At 39.0% G+C, this 16,950-nt stretch overlaps 2 protein-coding genes across 2 annotated transcripts in view; both read right to left on the minus strand.

Annotated features, from left to right (window-relative positions):
• LOC137298605 (D-beta-hydroxybutyrate dehydrogenase-like) overlaps window positions 1-16,950 on the minus strand; it is a 42,462-nt gene that overhangs the window by 2,660 nt on the left and 22,852 nt on the right. The window lies entirely within an intron of this gene.
• On the minus strand, window positions 9,192-16,918 carry LOC137283726 (uncharacterized). The gene is made up of 4 exons (XM_067815395.1): window positions 16,825-16,918; window positions 12,266-12,410; window positions 11,468-11,628; window positions 9,192-11,205 (listed from the first exon to the last, which is right to left on the minus strand). Exons 1-4 carry the CDS (start codon window positions 16,850-16,852, stop codon window positions 11,117-11,119), a joined length of 423 nt encoding a protein of 140 aa, XP_067671496.1. The 5' UTR covers window positions 16,853-16,918; the 3' UTR covers window positions 9,192-11,116.

Below are 16,950 nucleotides of genomic sequence, written 5' to 3' on the forward strand. Positions count from 1 at the left end.
TGTGACCCTGATATAAAGGTAAAGGTCACCAAACCTGACTGAGACCTGTCTTTTACTATGATAAACCTAGGTACCAAATATGGAATAAATCTAGAGAATGGTTCTTAACGTATTCCAGTTCGTACGTACGTACGGAGCTAATACCGTATCCCCCGCTTTCGCTAAACGCGCGGATATTCGTTTCTTGAGAAGTGCTACTACTCCATTTTTTTGAACCCAGTGTTCACTGAGGCATCGGCAGAACCAAACGCAACAACTTGTCAGAATTCAGGGAACATGATCAGCTCCTAAATTATGACTAGCCCGTGTCAGCGTCAGTGACTTTTCACAGGCCCGATCAAAGGTGAACTAGCATTTTGCTAGCGGGCAGGCAGATATTTCGAACATGGATCCAAACATATTGTCTATGATGATATGATTCTTCATCACGGGCCTAAACTACGCGTGACATTCTGTAGGGTCAGCAATTTGCAAGGAAACGTTGAAACAATTACACGACGAGTAATTTGATTAGATAACCGCCAGCCCAGAGGCCCATCATCGCTTGTTTTGTATCGGCCGGCAGTTTCAAATATGTGCAGGCTCCTATCGCCTTCAGCAAATTAGCTGTCAATTATGTTTCAGCGGGAATGTTTCATCCGTTTTGTTTATTAGTACGGAAATCATCCACGATCCTTCATCTTACGAACTTACAATTTCACTTCCTGTTTTTTTCTTTTCAGCGCTTTGGCGTAGGATTGTCAACAAATAAAACAAATAGTCTAACAAATAAAAACTCATCTTTGTACCATATTCTTGGCTTGATTCTGTAGAATTAGTGTGAAACTGTGCACAATGTAGTCTACTTTGTTTTTATTGACTTTAAGCAAACGGGCCTGCCGATTTCATCCAGGGCTTGTAGATTTTAAAGCCTGCAGGTTGCAATTGGCCCTGATGGTCAGCTGGTATATTAATGTATTGCAAACACTGGGTCCAAAGCATAAGAAAGATGCCCTTAAACAGTCATCTCAACCTTGCCTCAAATGGTTAAAGTTTACTGCAGCTAAAATGGACAGAATTATCATAAAACGCCCACATATTTTCAGAAATGAGCGATTCACGGTAACCTGATGATGCCCCCAAATTGCTTGAGGACTGGTCATTGTCATTCCCGTGGTTCAAATACTCAATAACAACCGGAAATTGGCCAACACATGATGTTTATCGACATTGTAAACACAAAAGTAAACCAAAGGGTTTTAGTGTCTGCACTCGTTTACATCGAATACGGATACAACAGTGAAGTGTCATCAGCTGGCCGTTTCAGCTGGTTCCCATAGTAGCATCGGGAGCTGCTCATTTGTCACGTCATTCTAACTTTAAGTCACAATATGATTTGAATGACGTAACCACTGTTGATGACACAACAAAACAATTGTTTACGTGTCAATACGCGGTGAATAGTCTTTCAGTTTCCGGGAATCTAATACCATTTAATCATGTTTTTCAACCAATCAGATTACAGAACACAGTAACTTTTGGTTTACAGTTGCAAATACAGTAAAGTGTATTATCAAAACCAGACAAAAAAAGAGGCTGAAAGCAAATTTGTCAAATTCAGCTATGGTCTGGAAAGCACTCAGAAACATTTCGTCCAGACGAGAATTAACGAACAGTATAAGTGAGGGAACTTGGTTTGATCATTTTCGTAATGTATTTAACTGTAAAACTGCGAGTGGTACAACTAATGATGATATTGTGGTTGATGACAATGACCATGACAATGATATGGCTTTAGATGACATTGATTATGTCGTGTTGGAATCACCCATCACGGATACAGAAATACACATAGCTCTTAACCATTTGAAGAATAACAAATCGCCCGGCAATGATGTTATCATATGTGAAATGTTGAAATGTTGTGAAAAACATATAATGTCCTTCTTAGTTACATTATTTAACAAGTTCTTCGATACGAGGTCGTTTCCTGAAGATCGGACAAAATCCACTATCACCCCTCTCCACAAACAAAAACAATCCTGATAACTACAGAGGTATCTCCTTATTGTATGTAGTTAGTAAAATATATACCTGTGTGCTAAATACCAAATTGACGAATTGGGCTAATCTAAAGGATAAGATAGCTGAGACTTAAACTGGTTTTAGACAGCGGTATTCCACTGTCGATCTATAAAAAATGAAAGACATTATACGTTGCATTCGTTGATTTAAAAAAACCCATTTGACTCTGTCAATTGTGTTTTATTATGGTCATGTCTAAGAAATACAGGCGTCTGTTGTAAAATGCTGGCAGCCCTTCGAGAAATATATAATATCAGTTAAAGCTTGTGTAAGAATTAGCAAGAACTGTTTACAAACTACTTCGACTGTCCAGTTGGTCTGAAACAAGGTTACATATGACGTCCAATCCTTTTTTCCCTTTTCATAAATGAATTGTCAGATGATATCATCTTAAATGGCAAATATGGTGTTTGCTGATGATGTCATTCTAGTATCCGATGCCATATCTGGATTACAGGGACAACTAAATGTTTTAGAAAGTTTTGCTGACACTTGGTGACTAAGTGTCAACCTAAATAAAACTAAGAATGTTGTATTTAGAAGGGGTGATCGTTTAGCAAAATGTGAAAAATAGTTCTATAAAAATAAAATGAAACATGATCTCAACTGTTAATACATACAGGTATCTATCTTGGTATTTTTTTTCTACCTCTAACATGACAATATGTGCATCTCCATAACCTGAATAGGCTGAAGACCGTCCACCCCGCTGTAAAAAGCTTTGAACCTATTATACGGCTCTGAGGTGTGGGGACTACATAGATTCGAAAAAAATCGAAAAAATTGAAAATGCATATATTACAGCTTGTGAAAGATTTCTAAATGTTGGTCGACACAGGCCAAATGTTATAGCGTACGGCGAATGTCGCCGATATCCACTATACACCAATGCATTATGTTGGGCTGAAAAATGTTGGTTAAAGTTAATTGAAATGTCCAATAAAATACCTAAGAAAGCACATGACATGTTGATTATTTTAGATAATCATTCATACACAAACTATGCTTCATCAATACGTCTTTTGTTGCTTAACCATGGATTTGGTTTTGTATTGATTAGCCAATCAGTTGGAAATAAGTTGATATTTCATCGACGCTTCAAAGATGTTGCTATAAACATGTTTTATTAATCTTGGAATGAAGTTCTTCAAAATAGCACAAGATATTGATTATATAAGGAGTGCAAAAGTCTTCTATCTAAAGAAAAATATTTAACTGCCATTACTATAAAGAAATATCGTACCCTATATACAAGATTAAGAGCTGGTTTACTAAAGTTAAACGTAAATGAAGGCAGATGATCGAATGTTGACTATTGTTTAAGAATATGTCCACTGTGTGAATTAGACGTGGAATCATTTTCTACTTATGTGCGAACATTATAATGACTTAAGAAAATTATATTTCCCATTGTATTTTTGTAGTAATCCAAATATCTTCAAGTGTAAGCTCCTTATGACGACAGACAATGATACACTAATGCTATAAGTATGTAAATATATGTTACATACCCTTAAAAGAAGGCAAACACCATTGAATGTGTGATTATTCTCAAAATTGAGCAAGAAGTATGCATTGCAATGTACTTGTAGATGGGCCAACGACCTAAAGGCAGGAATAAACATACTTGAACTTGAACTACTATTCTGCACGTGATGTTTCTATGTGGTTATAAATCAATGGCCTTTCATTCTCAGTGTTGAACAGCTCAGTTAGTGACTTTTGAAAACACACACACTTTAACACAAATCTAGTAAGTTTGTTTCAAGGAAGTGAGTTTGGTTTTACGCTGCCCTTAGCAATATTCCAGCAATATCACGACTGGGGAGACAGGAAATGAGCTTCATAGTAGCCATGTGGGGAATCGACCCTGTGGCTTCATTCTTGTTGGACGCATGGGACGGAGAGACACTGTGCTTACGTCCGTGTGAATGAAGGACGTCTGATAGGCAACCTCGAAGGGTTTAGATTTTGTGCATGTTAGTGACAGGCTTCTTCACTGATCCCCGAAGGCACCGTATGACCCCGAGAGAGCTAAATACATCATTCTTTGACAGAGCAAGTTCCAGGCGACTATGAATATTGTCAACCTCTTGGATATTACTGTGACCTGGCTCACAGCACTTCTGTGTTATCTTGATTAAATTGTGATTTCGCTGTAATTTCATCAGGGAAATGGAAATTCCAGAGTTCATGTTTTGTGCCACACAGCTGTCTGACCACAACGTCAGTTCTGTGATATTGTGGTCAGTCAGCACTTTCTCCAGGAAACTAAAGGCACTTGCAATTTCGCTTCCACCTCTTCCGGTCATCTTCTCATGTCACATAGCACAGAAGCCGCTCTTATCCACAGAACAGTGGGCTGTGAGATTGTAGACTGATAACTTACGTCTGTAAAAACACTCGAGATATTCGCCATTGGACCACTTACAACATTCTGTAAGTCAAAGCATACACCAGCCAAGCCATTCTCTCTGTCAATGTTTCTTTGAAGTCGGATTGCAACTTGCGAGGCCCTGTGCTGAAAATAATCTGATTTCATAGCCTCTGACAAGATTATGTGACTGGGCAATTCTATGTTCCTCGCACTTGTCACATCGATCCTTTTTTGGTTTCATAAAATCGAGGTTGAACTCTCTGTTGAAAATTGCCCCATACATATGACGTTTTCACTGGTTCATCCTCATTTTTTTCACAGTTGTCAAGATAATGGTAATACATCTTGCTCAGCATGAGATCCTGTTCTAGGTATTGTTTTTTTACTGCTGGTCCTGCAGTAATGGGACTTAATCTGTGGGAACGAATTAATGTGGTCCCGCACCTTTTACTTCGGTGCATCAGAGATCCTAGAGGATGACTTCCGACCTCTCCTATCACCCTCCTTTAGCGTTGATGCATTTTCAGAATGCTTGCATTCAAAGTAACAGACTTCAAATTCAACAGACCCTTCTTTGTGAACCGTGGAGAGTCATTAGGTAGTACCCCTTACACACCCGAACCTTTTCTCCTTTCACAAAAAATATTATGAGTAAGAGTACTTCATTCTGCTCTGCCCCTCAGTATGTGATCTGTTTGTCAAGTCTCTCAACTGTCAACTGTTAATAAAGAAGTGTTGCTTCTCTGTGTCCTTTAGATTCCAAAATGCTTTGTGAATTTCATTTCGTTCATCTGAACATTTTTTTGAAACTATACCAAAGTCCTCTGCAATTCCACATATTCGTAAGCCATGGTTTAATAATGAATGTACACAGGCCAGAAAGTGTAGGAAGAAAGCAGAAAAATATTTCCGCAAACATCCTACTGTTCATAATTTAGATAAAGATAAAATATCAAATGCCAAGGCTCGACGCGCCTTTAAACAGAATAAGCGTCAGTCTTGGAGGAATTATATTTCCAAAATAAACTCACGCACACCTATGTCCAAAGTGTGGAACATGGTCCAAAGAATGAAGGGCAAAGGATCAACATCTGCTGTTCATCATCTGAAGGATGGTGATAATCTTTTAACTGATAAAACTGACATTGCAAATAAACTTGGTGAAACTTTAGCCAAACACTCATCTTCATCAAATTATGTTCCTGAGTTTCAAAAGTATCAGACACAACAGGAAAAGAAAATAATCAATTTTACCTCAGACAATGGTGAAGATTATAATGAATTATTTTCACTACATGAGCTCCATACCGCCCTTGAGCAGGCTCATGATACAGCAACAGGAGATATCCACTATCAGCTCTTGAAGCATTTGCCCGAGTCGTGTTTGGAAACAATAAGTATAATTGATACCACATGGACTTCGGGGAATTTCCCAACTTCTTGGCGTAATGTCATTGTAGTGCCTATACCAAAACCTGGACGGGATCATACTGATCCGTCTAACTACAGACCAATCTCTTTAACTAGTTGTGTCTGTAAAACCATGGAACGTGTGGTGAATAATAGATTAACTTGGTATCTTGAAACCAATAACCTAAGAACAAATATTCAATGTGGTTTCAGGAAAAATCGCAGTACCATTGATCATTTGGTACGTTTGGAATCCTTCATTAAAAATGCTATAGTCAATAAACAACATGCTGTATCAATTTTCTTTGATCTTGAGAAAGCTTATGATACGACCTGGAAGCATGGCATTTTAAAGGATTTACATTAGTTTGGTTTGAGAGGCCGTTTGCCTCTTTTTATATCAGAGTTTTAAAAGACAGGCAATTTCAAGTCTGAGTGTGTTCAACCCTGTCTGATCATTACAATCAGGATCAGGGTGTCCCACAAGGCAGTATTTTGTCCGTCACTTTATTTAGTATTAAAATCAACAGTTTATCCAAGGTTTTAAATGATTCGTTTGATGGATCACTTTTTGTGGATGAATTTAACATTTCCTCTCGTGGTAAAAAATTGAATACTATTGAACGACAACTGCAGCTGTGTTTAAATAAAATAAATAAATGGTGTCTTGAGAATGGTTTTAAATTCTCAAAGTCGAAAACTAATTGTGTACACTTTTGTAGGAAATATAAACCGCATAATAACCCTGAACTATACTTAAATGGCACTCCTATCAAAGTGGTAAAGAGGCAAAATTCCTGGGTCTAATATTTGATTCTCACTTAACCTTCTGGCCTCATATTAAATCTCTTAAAGCTAAATGCCTGAAAGCACTGGATTTGTTAAAGGTTGAAATTCAAAGTGGGGAGGGGATCAGACTAGCCTCCTTCGCTTATACAGATCATTGATACGGTCTAAACTTGATTACGGTTCCATCGTTTATGGTGGAGCCTGCAAAAGCAACCTAAAACTTTTAGATACTGTCCACCACCAAGGTCTAAGACTTTGTCTTGGATCTTTCAGAACTTCACCTGTTGACAGCCTTTATGTCGAGGCTGATGAGCCATCTCTTGACCAACGCCGTATAAAATTATCTTTACAGTATGTCACAAAACTTTGTTCCAATGAGTCAAACCCTGCATATGACTGTGTCTTCAATCCTCTCTATGAGGATTTGTACTATAAGAAATCTTCCCTTCTTCCGCCTCTTGGTTTAAGAATAAAACCACTTATTTTTGCTGCCGGCATTGAGCTGGATGATATAGCTCCCCCCCCATCTTCTTTATTCTCCTCCTTGGCAGTTGGTTAGGCCACAGGTCGACCTAACATTAACTACATTTAAAAAATCAGAAACAAATGAATTACAATAAAAACAAGAATATAATCAATTAAAAAAAATATAGCAATTATAAATCCTTATTTATAGATGGGTCTAAGGATGGTGGCGCAGTTGCTTGTGCCACTGTCATTGGATCCAGAACAATATCTTCTCGATTACCGGATAAGAGCTCTATTTTTACAGCTGAAGCCAACGCCATATTAACAGCTCTTAAATATATTCAAAGACACCCTAAACTTAAACAGTATATAATCTATTCAGACTCTCTTTCTTGTCTTCAGGCAATTAAAAATCTTTCTTGCAGACATCCACTTTTAATTTAAATATATTGAATTGCATAATGATCTTGCTACTGGCCAATATGGCATCGTCTTTTGTTGGTTACCAAGCCATGTTGGTATCTCTGGCAACACTGTGGCTGACCTTGCGGCCAAGGCAGCCCTCAACAAATCTGTGACACCCTTCTTATTCCCTATACTGATTATAAAGCTACCATTAGATCTTACATCCGTGATCTGATGCAGAAGAAGTGGGACACTCAAGTAGGTATCAATACATTACATGCAATAAAACCAAACATCGGTTATACTTACTTGGAGTGTCAGTCCAGATTTGAGGAGGTCATTATGCGACGATGTCGCATTGGCCATACGAGGTATACTCACGAATATTTATTAAAAAGTGAAGATCCCGCGTTTTGTATCCATTGTGGTGAAAGAATCACAGTCAAGCATGTTTTGCTTGACTGCGTTGAATATTCCATTGACTGTGTTGAAAATGCCATCACAAGTCACAAGGGTTAAGTATTTTACATCATGAACCATGAGCAATCCTTTTGGTAATGACGTTTTCATCTAATTATTGCATTTGAAAAAGAATTAGATTTGTTATAGACTTATATATGTATGAGGGTGATCATGTTAAATGTCTCTATATCGCCTGAAACGGTATCCATGTTAGATCTCTCTCGTGTCTAAGAGGATGGCCATGTTAAATGTCTCTATATCGCCTGAAAGGGTATCCATGTTAGATCTCTCTCATGTCTAAGAGGATGGTCATGTTAAATGTCTCTATATCGCTTGAAAGGGTATCCATGTTAGATCTCTCTCGTGTCTAAGAGGGTGGTCATGTTAAATGTCTCTATATCGCCCGAAAGGCTATCCATATTAATTCTCTCTGTAGTGTCTAATAGGATATGCATGTTAAAACACTGTACGTCGTTTAAGTGGGTATCCGTGTTAAATCGCTCTGTCGTGTCTAAGAAGGTGACCATCTTAAATCTCTCTCTACGGTGTCTACCTTGGTGGTCATGTAAAATCTCTCTACCGTGCCTATCCATGTTAACTCTTTCTAAAGCGTATCTGTTTGAACTGCTCTACAATGATTAATAAGCTATTTTTCTTAAATCATTTTGCAGCGTCTGAGGTTATCCATGTTAAACTTTTCTGTAATGTCCACAGGGTTACTTAGTCTGTCCACGCTGGTCAGACTCACTCGTTCTCAACAACATAGTATCTTCCGGAAGGACGCCATCGACCCTTCAAGACTTGCATGCCGTGATTCTTAGGTTAGGTGACTGACAGTTTAAAATGTGCACGTCAAAAATTTTAACACTTATCTAAGGTTCAAGTCCTATTATCTAACAATAAAACATTAAAAACTTAAAATTCCGTGAGTCCACATGAAAAGTCTTACAATCGTATGGAAGGGCTCGTCCTACCAGAGGTCAGTCAACATATGTTATTTCACAAAGATATTCACAAACATGCGGATAGTGGTATCATGAGGTAGCTATGAGACGTCAACACTCGGCTGCGTGTGTTTAGCTATGTGGAGGCGGTCTGTTTGCAATTCAACGAGTCTGGACCAGATAATCCAGTGATTTGCAGCATAAGCATCGATTTAGGCTGCATAAAAAATAAATGCATCACGGGCACATTTCTTTCAAAAGTGACGAGGGCGGTCGGACTTCTTTTTTAATTTGTGGTAGAAAAAAGTTGGGGTACATTTTTTTCACCTGGAAATACAGCTTGGAATGTTTATCACATGATAATGAGTTGTAGATTCAGTCACGCTAGTTCTTACAGACATTCATTCTTATAGTGGACAGTGGATGATCGGGATGTGGCAAAGTCAAATATATTTCGTTTTAAATGGCAATGAAAAATTTTTACGCTCACAAATAAAAGTGTCACGCCGATGCCGAACAAACATTTCACTTTTTTATTTAGCCTTACGCATTTGGGATATGTAGACATGTGTCAGGGAGCCTGACCACCCGATCCCGTTAATCGTCAACAAAAAAAAAAAATAAAAATAAAATACCGATAAAAAACAAACAAAACCAGGGGCATGGCTCACAGATGAATCTACTTATATCGCCATGGTTACCTGAAAAATGTGCCTTAAATATGCGGATTTCAAACTGAGTTTGACAATTTGAAACCACTGAATTTTTATCTCAACTGCATCTTTCAAAATAGAAAATTCCCAAACACCTTAAGGTAAATATTCACAAAACTCAAACTGTCTACTATTTTTAGTTTAATATCAATATTCAGTACATTCGAGGAAATGTGTTTTTCTCAAATTTGAGTGAAAACTCGAACTTAAGTCAAACCTCAGACCTAAGATTGTTTCGAGAAATCGGGGCCGGATCTCTGATCTAGACAAAGTGTGACGAACGCACGCACGGATGGACGAACCCGTTCGTTGTTGCGGGGGATAAAAAACAACAATAGAGTATGATTATTCTTGCTCCAGTGGCATGTTTCAATTTGTAGTGAATTGTAGCATCTAGCCTGTCGCCGAACCGTATTTCTTTCTTGAAGTCCAACATCACCATAATACAAAAGCTGTCAGTGCTCAAGGTAGATTTTAGTTTCTGTATCTCAAATATCATTTAGGCTTCTTCTCAATTTTAACAAAGGTATCTGAACAAACACTAACATAATTCTTGAACTCTAAATACGTTGCACCAGAAGTGTTGCGTTCCTGCTTCGGTCAAAGTAAACTTAGCCCCAGTGTTACTCGTTTCACTCCTACAGTGGGTCTCACAAAACCTAGTACGAGGTCGCGTCAGGTAACCTTTAAGCGACCTATCTACGTCCAATCAAAAGCGAGGCGGCTAAACTGATTTAACCAAACAGACAACGGCTGCTGTTTCAGCCCTCGGTGTGACTTCCAAATTTCACCGGTCACGGACACTGATCTCTCAACAAACAAAAATTAACATATAACACTAATATTTGACCGGCAGTAAATACGCGATTTGGTTTCTGTTGACATGGTTACCATTTGCTAATATTTTCGCAAGTTGACATCCTAAAATATTGCCCAAAACGTTACTTTCAGCGACTGTCCTTTTCACTGTTGTGTCGTGCTCCATGTACATACCCGAACGATTCCGAATGCGATCGTAGGGAAAACAGCAATCGGAATTGTTCGGGTACAAACCTTTGTGTGGGTTAAAGTTCAAACAGTATGTGCGAATGTCCACTTTCGCCATGTGTTAAGCTGTGCTTTGATTGGTCAATCTCAAAGGTTACCTGACACGAGTTCCTATTCGGTTTTGTTAGACCCAGTGTAGGAGTGTAACGAATAACACTGGGGCTAAGTTTACTTAGACTGCGCTTCAGTAAACGTTTAATAATGTAAACACTTCAGACTGAGTGGACAGGGCTTGTGGTACAATTTTGCGCTGAAAGACATCACTGTTTTGTAACAGGCTGCTATTTTTGAGAAATAGAATATATTTAAACATGTTCTGCGTTTACTGAAGCCGAAAACATGTAAGTGTCTTTCCCCGAACCGGATACGCCTGACGTGAATTTTGGTTAGTATAGCGCTGAACTCTATAAATGGAAAATTTCATTTTTATTTCAGTTTCATCCCACGACTGTATTCAAACTTCCACATGGTGGCTTGACGTCATACTCCCAGTCGCAGTACTGCTTTTCTTCGTTGAACACCAGCACTGAAATCAGATCAACATTCACCCTCACCAAGCAGCTAATAGAGCAGTTCTAAGGCATGAGTTGGTCTTGCAACCTAATGCCATACCAGGATATGGTAGTCAAGCTGGCAGATTTAGCTGACACGTCATCGAATCCTTATTGCAAAGATCTATGCTCATGCTGTTATCACGGGATATCAAACGAATTATTTACAGACCGCTCATTAGCTGAAATATTACACTGACATTAAAGATTTACAAAACCATATGATCAGGCACTCACCCCCGGGGCAGTAGTTGTGTCCGTAGAAATAGCCATTGTGGCAGGTGTAGTATGTCTTGCACTTCTTATCAGGTTCCTTGTTGTCGACGTCAGTGTACCTCTTGTCGGGCAGAGTGCTACAGTCCACTACGTCCGCGCATGGCCAGTGGCCCTTCTGTGGACTGAAGTTGTAGAAAGGGTGTAGACTACAACACCAAAACGCCACATTCCCACGGACGCAGGAAACAAAACAGTTATTGGTGAGCTGAGTCTTAGTTTACGTCCCACTTCGCAATATTCAAACCGCATCAAGAGATGGGAAGACCAGAAATGGACTTGAAACATTTTACCCATGTAGGAAATCGAACCAGTGTACGCGGCTCCAGCGTGTTGGGCAACCCCAACGTCCCTGTCAGGCGATCGTGATAGGTGAACATAAACTGCCGCTCCGTCAAGTCAATTGTCAGCACGAAACAGTAGTATTGTATCATAACTCGAAATGCGATATGCGTCATTTCTATTGCTCAACGTGTTAAACACTTCCTGTATAAGTCCACACTAGAACCTGTTGAACGCTATGCTACGCACAACTCATTGACAAAGACAAGTCAATTGTTAAAAATAATTGTTAAAAACGTATAAATGGAAACAGTAACGTTACATATAGTAAAAGTCCAAATTGTTATTTTGTTGTCACCCAGTAAGTTAAATATTTCTCTCATGTCCGCAAAAGAAGCTACTGAAAGCTACGATGCGCTGGCGTTCGAGAAAGGCATTTCTTGGTTGTGTCGAGGTCTATGGTAAATCAGTAACACTCACGTAACACATGTATTAACGGCTGGGTCGAAGACTTCGGTGGAATTACATCTGATCTCCGCGATCACCCCATGCTCGTCAATAAGAGAGTAACTGAAGCACGTGTACTCGTAGATGGCTGTCTTGGCGCAAACACAAGACAGCAGCGCTGAAACATAGTCAAGCAAGTTCAGGTAAAGACCAAAGGGGCTTGTATCGCTTACGAACAGTGTTAGAAAGACATATAGGTGTATAGACCCTACCCTAACACTATGTAAAAGGAAAGGGATGTAACGATAAAACTGCACCGTCCTCAATCCGGTTCAACGCAGTGAAGGAACAGGTTATTATTCCGTGTGGAATACATAAAGAGTTTCCTCCCCTGTTTCAAACGTCCACTACGCCAGAGTGTTTTTATTGTTACAATAAATGTTACAAAAATCTGACAATAAGACGACAGTGAAGACAAATAAACTCCAATAGGATCATGATAAATTTACGCAATATGGTTTTTCGTTTTCATTTCTGCTTATTCTTGTTCCTTCACTCCGCTGAGTCGGAAGCTGGCAGGGGGGATGGAGGAGAAGACCGATCTGCATATCTCGAGTGGCGCTTAAAATGTTGAATAAAACATTTCACGTGAGGAAATATTAAATATGGGGTTGAAAATCTGCGGGCACAACCAAATGAGGAAATGGGAGCGTACCTTGGATGGTGGCAATATTTTATTGTGGTACGCAAAATACTTTTTGAACCGAAGGGAGGTAAATGCGTTGCCAAACTTTGTTCGCTTCGCTCGCACATAAGAAGACTGGTCGTATTCTCTACGTTGCGTAATGCCATTTGCGCGAACAGTTTGCCTGTGATCGGCCTCACTTTAGCTATACGACCGCAAACTGTAAAGCATGCTGTCTGGACCAGACAAGCCAGTGAGTCATAGTGTGAGAAACAATTGTTTATCGCCATAATAACTATACATCTGCTATACGACCGCAACCTGTAACGCATACTGTCTGGACCAAACATTCCAGTGATTTATGTTGTGTTAAATAATCTCCGCGATTTGGGGAGTGAGTGAGTGAGCGAGTTTAGTTTTACGTCGCACTTAGCAATATTCCAGCTATATGGCGATGGTCTGTAAATAATCGAGTCTGGACCAGACAATCCAGTGATCAACAACATGAGCATCGATCTGCGCAATGGGGAACCGATGACATGTGTCAACCAAGTCAGCTAGTCTGACCACCCGATCCCGTTAGTCGCCTCTTACGACAAGCATAGTCACCTTTTATGGCAAGCATGGGTTGCTGAAGGCCTATTCTACCCCGGGACCTTCACGGGTCCGCGATTTGGAAACGTTGAGAAAATATTATGTCTTCCAGAGTCCGAACAACATAATTCATCTAGTTTGGTTTGTTAAGACCTACATGTTCAGAGAAACAGTTACCATTGCTTGTACTGACATGTTTATATTTCACATCTGCTTGCATCAAAATCATATAGACGGTAGTGCAACTCTTATCGAAAAAATTATTCATTTGCACAATGGACATGCGGAAAAGACGAGGAAGAGATGGGATAATGCTTGATTTCATGAAATGAATTTTTAAACGTTTATTCATTGTAAACAAAATATATCCTTTCCCAAAAACATAAATATATTATATTCATGAAAACAAATAAGGAAAGACACAAAAGTAGAAGTGTTCCTTTGTAATTTTCCTTTGTACGTTTCCTCACAAGATATGTATTCCACTGTGAGTGAATGAACTAGTTTATTCGAAAGTAAATAAGACCACCGGCCCATTTTACATGTGGGGGTATAAAAACAATCATATTACCTTTAGAGCACCAGCTTAGTTGAGCACATATAGCTATAATGAATACATACATAAGTACTAACTTGACTTCAGTAAGTTAATTGAAGTGAAGTACGAGGGTTGGCTGAAAAGTTCTCAGCCTGAGTGGTTTTTCCCCACCAGGTAGAGACAGGTGTTTGCCACCAATGAGGACAATCATTTAGTGAATCATAGACACAAGAACTACAAACGTACTAATAGTTTTATCTCAACTACAGCTCTTTTGGTAAACCTACCCTCTGAAATCATCAGAAATGGACAAAACTGAATACAGGGCAGTCATCAAGTACTTGCAAAAGAAAGGGATGTCCCCAACACAGATACATGCTGACATGGTCTCCACTCTAGAGGATGATGCTCCTTCATTTTCCACAGTAAAGAAGTGGGCTGCAGAATTTAAGCGTGGCAGACAAAGCCTTGATGATGACCTACGCTCAGGAAGGCCTTCAACAGCAACCACTCCAGAAAATATCACGCGAGTGCTCGATATGTTGATGGATGATCGACGATTGACTACTCGACATATTGCTAGTGTAGCGGGCATCTCTCATGAGAGGGTTGAGCATATTATCACCAACGAATTAGGAATTACTAAAGTTTCTGCAAGATGGGTGCCAAAGCTCTTGACAGCACAACAGAAACGTGTCAGGTTCCAGACGTCCCTTGACAATTTGCGTCGTTTTGAAGCAGATCCCGATGATTTTGTGGCACGATTTGTAACCATGGATGAGACCTGGATACATCACTTTCAACCAGAAACAAAAGCACAGTCAAAACAGTGGAAGCATCCTGATTCACCAGCTCCGAAGAAAGCCAAGTCTGTTCCTTCAGCTGGAAAGATGGCATCAGTCTTTTGGGATTCCAGGAGTATTCTGCTCATTGATTATCTTGAAAAAGGTCAAACTATCAACGGCAGATACTATGCTGATCTACAGAACCAGTTGCGAGAAGCAATTAAAGCCAAACGACGAGGGATGATAGCTAAAGACAATGCGCCTGTTCACAAATCGGTGGTGGCCATGTCAACAATCCGCGATTGTGGCTTTGAACTCATTGACCATCCTCCTTATTCACCTGATTTGGCTCCTTCTGACTTCCATCTGTTCCCCAAAATGAAAAAAGGAACTCGCCGGTCGCCATTTTGCAAGTAATGATGACGTCATTTCCGCTGTGACTGATTTTTTTGGGGTGGCTGAAGAAGATTTCTTCCTGACCGGGATTCGGGCCTTGCAGCATCGCTGGTAAAAGTGTGTGAACTTGGAAGGGGACTATGTAGAAAAATAAATTACAAACGTGGACTTTGTAACTTTTTTTCACAGTGAGGCTTAGAACGTTTCAGCCAACCCTCGTATGAGGAAAAACATACTTAACGAGACAATCAGTGGTATAGTTAATGAAATTACAAAGTGGAAAAGTTTCTTGTAAGAACATTAAGGCACGGTGATTCATGGATGAATGCACGATAAAGCAATACAACAATAGCATTAATATGGAACACAACATGTAATGGATAAACAAAGTTATAATAATAACATATGAGTAAATGCATTATGTTAACTTTTGCTTTAAAGAGTTGCCGATTATTTAATACAAAAGTTATACTTTACAAGACAGTCTATGGTGTCCTTATCAATTTTGCTCAACAAATATATTTTTATACTGAAGGTACTAAAGATAATAGTACACAGATAGTGAGCATCTAGAGTCTAAGTATAAATAGCATTGAAACCAAAGATTTGCCATGGAATGTATCGCCAGACCATTTTGCATGTGCAAGAGGCAATATAACGATTATATTATGCATATAAATATAATGAGCTATTTTAGTCATATATATAAATAAATAAAAATATTCATACATATATATGCACGCCATTGTTGCATTTCCTTAAATGATTTTCACACCTGCGGAGAGTATTTTAGTCACAGTCAACATATCAGATTTGTATAGTAGATATATTATATAAGGACAAAGCAATTGCATTACCTTGCAGAGCACCATTATAGTAAATACATATAAGTATATTTGATGCTAGGCATTGATATATTTCTTTAATAGATTCTATAAGCTTTGTACTATAGGGGTACACACTTTACCAAGCAAACAATAACGTATTTTAATATCAGATTTATACAGCAGATATACGTTCACAAAGGCAACAGAACACTATAGTATAGGAGTGGAGGACATCCAAAGTCTAAGGAAAAGTGACACTGCAACAATCAGTACACCATGAGTGTACCATCTGACCGTTTTACGTGTATGAGCATTATTGCACTGAGTGAAATTCTGGAAATAGATAAAGGAACACTTGTACTTTCATGCTTTCCCATATTTTGTTCATGAATGGATTATAATAGATGCTTGGGTAGGCATGATAAAACTAAATTATGTAAAATATCAAAATATGAAAAGCTCACAGAAACGAGAATGGAATCTGCTACCCTGGAATCTGCTACCCAAAGTCACAAAAAGCTTAACTACAATATGTATTAAGAAAACTGTTCTAAGAGACGACAACAGGACCGGGTGATTAGACTCGATAACATGGTTCACATGTGTCATCCTATCTCAATGGCGTAGATCGATGTTAGCGATATCTAGCGCTGGATTGTTTGGTTCTAACTCGATCATTTACATATAACCATATTACAGAAGGCAACACTGTATCAAACAGCACACCAACGAAGCAGTCAGATATTATGAAACGTCTATATACCTACCAAGGAATGTCAATCCGTACGTCAGCATTGTACACTCTTCTGGAACTAATACCAGCCTAGCTGGTTATATCATTGTAAGTACCGGATGCAGTCTGTCAGTTCTCAAGCTTAACCTGCACACGACTA

Source organism: Haliotis asinina, chromosome 1, assembly GCF_037392515.1.
Source record: "Haliotis asinina isolate JCU_RB_2024 chromosome 1, JCU_Hal_asi_v2, whole genome shotgun sequence".
Classification (NCBI taxonomy): Eukaryota; Metazoa; Mollusca; class Gastropoda; order Lepetellida; family Haliotidae; genus Haliotis; species Haliotis asinina.

Excerpts from the sequence above, each read along its gene's own strand:
- LOC137283726 (XM_067815395.1), bottom strand. The coding sequence starts at position 16,852 with ATGCTGACGTACGGATTGACATTCCTTG. Across the intron at positions 12,411-16,824 it reads GTACGGATTGACATTCCTTG|CGCTGCTGTCTTGTGTTTGC; the intron begins GTAGGTATATAG and ends ACTATGTTTCAG. Across the intron at positions 11,206-11,467 it reads ACACAACTACTGCCCCGGGG|TGCTGGTGTTCAACGAAGAA; the intron begins GTGAGTGCCTGA and ends ATCTGATTTCAG.